The sequence below is a fragment of the Doryrhamphus excisus genome, chromosome 15, assembly GCF_030265055.1.
Source record: "Doryrhamphus excisus isolate RoL2022-K1 chromosome 15, RoL_Dexc_1.0, whole genome shotgun sequence".
NCBI classification, from domain to species: Eukaryota; Metazoa; Chordata; class Actinopteri; order Syngnathiformes; family Syngnathidae; genus Doryrhamphus; species Doryrhamphus excisus.
Window position 1 is genome coordinate 13,893,658 of NC_080480.1, and position 5,317 is coordinate 13,898,974.

General features: G+C 36.7%; 1 protein-coding gene across 7 annotated transcripts in view; it reads left to right on the plus strand.

The window, feature by feature from the left end:
* The window catches only part of pde4a (phosphodiesterase 4A, cAMP-specific), a 76,998-nt gene extending 72,058 nt beyond the window's left edge, over positions 1 to 4,940 (plus strand). For all 7 annotated transcript variants that reach the window (XM_058049108.1, XM_058049109.1, XM_058049104.1 and 4 more), the window contains one exon: positions 113 to 4,940. In XM_058049108.1, the coding sequence (XP_057905091.1) occupies positions 113 to 619 (507 nt within the window). In that variant the 3' untranslated portion in view covers positions 620 to 4,940. The remainder of the gene's footprint in view (positions 1 to 112) is intronic.
* Positions 4,941 to 5,317: the final 377 nt, after the last annotated feature.

The following is a 5,317-nucleotide window of genomic DNA, read 5'->3' on the forward strand; positions in this document are numbered from 1 at the left end:
TTGTCAATAGAATAAAGTAATTTTCATCATAAATTTAATTTAAAAAAAATCATGTTTAGTCCTAATGTTAATGAATGTCAATCAAAACGACCTTGATCTCGTTGGCGTTCAGGTGGGCTTCATCGACTACATCGTCCATCCTCTGTGGGAGACTTGGGGGGACCTGGTGCATCCCGATGCCCAGGACATCCTGGACACCCTTGAGGACAACAGGGACTGGTACCAGAGCACCATCCCGCAGAGCCCGTCACCTCCTCCCGTGGGCCAGGACAAGGAGCTCAACGCCTGCACGGACAAGTTTCAGTTCGAGCTCACCCTCGACGACGGCTCCCGGGCCGAGCAGGAAGACGAGGGCGACGCCGCGGCGTGCCCCAACCACGTAGAACAGGACTGCAGCCGGGACGAGGAAGGCGGGAAGGAAGATGACGAGGAGGACGTTCTGGAGGAGGAGGAGGAGGAGGACGAGGACATCATCGAGGAGGAGGATGAGGAAGTGGCCATGGAAGAGGAGGAGCAGGAGGAGGAGCTGAAAGTCGAGGAATCGAAAAAGGAGAGACTTTTTGACACCAGTCCTGTAGAAGAAGAGGAGGATTCTTCTTCGCTAGCCGAAGACACATGAGGTCGTGCTCATGCCAAAACCGAGAAACAAAAACATGACAATACTGACCTTTAAATCTATTTTTCAACAACAACAAGAGAAAAAAGGGAATGAGAAGTTCATTACACAGCAACTGTAGACGGTGTAGCACTCTGGGATGGGAAGGCACACGCAAATAACACACGAATGCAGCGGCGGAAATGCAGATTATGCAGAATGCTTGCAGTACCAACCGCCACCAACGTGGGCCGCTGTTTTCCCGCAAACACACACTATGTTTGTATGTGACACAACTGATCAGTAATTTCTTTTTATTTTTATTTTTTTTGGAAAAAGCCATCTCTTAATGGAGTGTTCAGTCAGTATTAGTAATCCATGTTCAGTAGAATCTCGGCAGAAAGCGGGCGACTTTATTTGATTTTTTTTTTCCATTTCTGTCGGAAAAAAAAAAAATAAGGGAATGTGGATGCTTGCGACGATGCGGGGCCTTCCACCCCGTACCCACCCCCCTTTACGAGGCTTAGCTATATGCTACAGCGGTGCGAGATGGCTCTGTGCCTTTTCTGACTCACCACGCCTCCTTCGGTGGAGCTTGCGGTGAAGCAATGCATTGTGGGACTGGGGAGTTTTATTATGCGTGTGCTTTTTTTTTTACTCATTTTTGAAGCTCTACTAGTGTGTGTATGTGTGTGTGTGTGTGTGTGTGTGTCACCGTTTCGAGCTGTTTCTTAGTCTTCCTTAGTTGCTCTTCTGCTGAGGTGGAGACGCAGAGCAATCGCTAGCACCGCCGCTAATGGACACTTTTATCGGAATGGTCTTATACCTTTCTTTTCTGAAGAATAAGCCATGCGATGCTTGGGTGCATTTTCTTTGCCTATTATTCTAAAACAGCTGAATTATTATTATTATGTTATCAGCCACACCCACTTGCACTGTGCGTCCTCATGCAACGATCACCAAAGTACACGACGAGTGCAGGGTAGCGGGGGGGGGGGGGGGATGTCAGGAAGTTGGTCGTAGTAGATCCTAAAGCATTGTTAATCTCACTGGTTTGTGTTTTGTTTTAGCAGCAAATGCAGTGAGTGAAAGTGAAAGTAACTCTGTCGTCCTGATATAAAGCCATGGTATAAAAAAATTATGGTTAAAAAGGCCCCAAAATCAGTTTTTCATGCTCTAAACGCGCTGATTTAAATTCATTTATATAGTAGAAACAATTACAGGCATAGAGTATACAGCAGGGGTGTCCAAAGTGTGGCCCGCAGCACAGAAACAAAATTCAACAAGAAAAGAGCAAAAATGGGGGGAAAAAGGAGTACAAATGTGAAAACATTATGAGAAAAAAGTTGCAATCTTAAAAGTAAAAAAGTACCGTAATTTTACAAGAATAAAATAGTAAATAGAAAATTAATGTCATTTTAGGAGCATAAATTTGTAATGTTACATTTTTTTAAAGTCAAAATATTGTGGAAAAACAACAGATAAAGTTAAGAAAAGTTAAGAAATTTGAAATATTAAATAAAAATTATTATTTTTAATAAATTATTGTATTAAAAATAATAATAAAAAAATAAATTAATAATAAATTATTTTAAGTTGCAATATTGTGAAAAACAACAGATAAAGTTGGAATTTTTTGGAAAATTATGTTAAAAAAAATGAAGACAAAATATCATCGGAAAAAAGTAGGAATGTCCGATAATTATCAGTGCTGGTAATTATCAACCCAATATCAGCATAATAATGTGATATCAGTCAACATCTGTGTTAAATTTTTTCCCAATCATGAAAAAATATATTTTTATATTTAAAAAATGATGTATACAACACATGCGTGTTCATTTTTTATAGCGGTATCAGCTGATATCGGTATTGGGAATCGAGAGTCAGTTTTCAGACGTCCACAGAATAAAGTCATAATTATGAGAAAAATATTGAAGGAAAAAGTTGGAGAAACAGCAGAAATTATATTTAGATAAATTATACATTTTAAGAGAAAATTTCATATTCAAATGGGGTAAAAAAAACATTTCTACAAGAATAAACTAAAAAATAATGAAGAATGAAGTTGTAATTTTTGCAATATTAGGTTTGGTTAAAAGTGATCATATTAAGAGAATATAGTCAAAATAATATGGGAATAAAGTCATCATGAGAAAAAAATGTACAAGAAAAAAACAGAAATATTTGTGAAAAAAATTAAAATTAAGGTCAAAATATTAAAATAAAAAAATTTGAAATCCAAAAGTGAAAATCAGAAAATTTCTTGAAAAACAGAAAATGAAAAACATCAAAGTTCATTCTAATAATAGTTTATTTTTTCTTCAAATATATATAACTTCTTAGCATCAATATATCAAACAGACCCTTGCATTCTTTCAGTTTTTCAACATGTGGACCTTGGCGGGAAAAAGTATGGACACCCTGCTATATACACTATTCTTCTTGCAGAACCGTCAGTTACCACATTACAAACCCATCACGTATTGTCAACACATCTTCCTGCTGGACAATGTTGAGGTAACTGACTTGTGCCACAGCGCCTTCCGCTGGATTCATAGTAACAACTCTATTTTTCCCACAATTTAAATCTACAAATATTAGGAGCGGCGAATTCTGAACCATTTTTATTTTTGCCTTAACACAGGGGTGTCCAAAGTGCGGTTATTTTAATGACCCTGGACATATTCTCAACAAATAAATAAATACTTTATTAATGAGGTATTAACAGATGCTTTGTCACCTGTAACATAAAGCTATGTTTTGTTCAGATAGCATCTTGAATACACAAAACATTATTTGATTTTCTGAATGCAGCCCTCGGTGGACATGGTTTGGACACCCCTGCCTTAACAGGAAGCTGCTATGCTACTATACGTACATATTATTATTATTATACATCTGTATTAGTATGCATTGCATCGGCCTGTTTGTTCTATACGGTACAGAATGTGTCTTTCAAAATGAGATTGTTGCTATACTGGAGTTTGATTGATTGACAAGGTGCCATAATAGAACGTCAAATTACTACATGCATTGTTTAGTGTAGTTTTCACAGGGTAAAAAGTACGAGCGTGAGCCAGGTTCTGCAGGACAGCAACCGAGCTCTGGAATAACCGCATCAGCATATGCACCATTGCCTGTTCGCGTCAATATTATTATTATTATTATTATTATTTGTATGTGTGTGTGCGTGTGGCTGCTTCTTGTGATGTCATTAAGCTATTAAGCAGGAAAAAAAGTTACTATTTAATTGCCATACAAACACAATACTGTAGCAGTTGTTTCTTAATTAATAAGAAGATTATTCAGTGGGTTGATTGCTGCCATTCCTTTAAAAAAAAAAACATTATGAGAAAAACCACAGGAAGTGTTTTTCTTTGAACAGTTTGTGTACAGTTTATTTTTATATCATTCCGGTGGCTGGCGTAAAGGGAAAACACACACACACACACACGCAGAAAAGGAATCACATAATGGATATACCTGTAAGCATAATCACTTGTGTAAATATTGTAATATTGCATTCATGTAAATGATGATTGAGCAGTGAGTGAGCACTGCAGGCCACAGTTGTCACCTCTTTGTCATTCTGTTGCCTGTTTTTTGTCGTTCACCTCAAATATACCAGCACTTTATTTTGTCAGGCTCTGAAGCTGTAAAGTAGTGTCTTTTGTTTTTGTTTTTTTGTTGTTTTTTTTTAAGTCTGTGCTGTTGAGGCCTCATCGCACCGTAGTCACCTAAACTTAACCAGTCTTGATGATAGTCCACGTGAGATTGCTTTGACTTGTGAAGTCAAAAAAGGTGAGCAGGTAACGTCACGCCGGATGTGACGCCTTCATATATATACAGTATATATATATATATATATATGAAATGTGTCCTTATTTGTCTCTCGCCGCCATTTTCTATCTAGCACTATCACCGCCTCTTGTTTCTTAGTAATCACTAGCCTGCCATCAGGTTAGCTGGATGCAGACTGACTCCCTCTAAGAGTGTTTTTTTTTTTTTTTAAGCTTTAAAGTCACCTGTGTTCACAAGTGAGACAAATTATTCAAAAGGGGTGGTTAATTAAAAACAACATGAAATGATTGTAATATTTGTAAATGATCCCTCTCTGTAACGTGTAAAATGTGTCCAGGTTATTTTTTATTATATTATTTTTATGAAATTTTGTTTCCTCTCGAGAGAGCCGCCGAGGTGTCATTTTGTGAATAAATGCATTTAATAAGCAAATATCTATATATAAAAAATATGATAGTATATCAGTATATATTTTTTTTTATTTCACTGTTCGGTACTGTAAAGTGTGTTAGAAATACAATAAAGTACAATTTTTATATTACATGATGCATCTGTATTGTATAACATTAATAGTGTTATTATTTTATATATATTTATATATATTATTCATACTACTATTTTGCAGGTTACACAAGGCACGAGTCAAAACATCACAAATGTCACACTGTGAACAATATTAGCATAATATATTTGTAAAAGACAAAAGATAATACATTATTTAAATATAATGCCCTGCACGATTCAAAATCGGAACATTTGTAAGAATACACTACATAATTGAAAATATGCACTTGTATGTCTCTGGCATGAGATGGCTGCAGCCTCTTGAGTGACATCCTTCTTAGTCAATCGCTGAGCCGTTTTGTCACATTATTAACCAATCACAATCCGTTGATAAAGCTCAACCAATGATTTGGT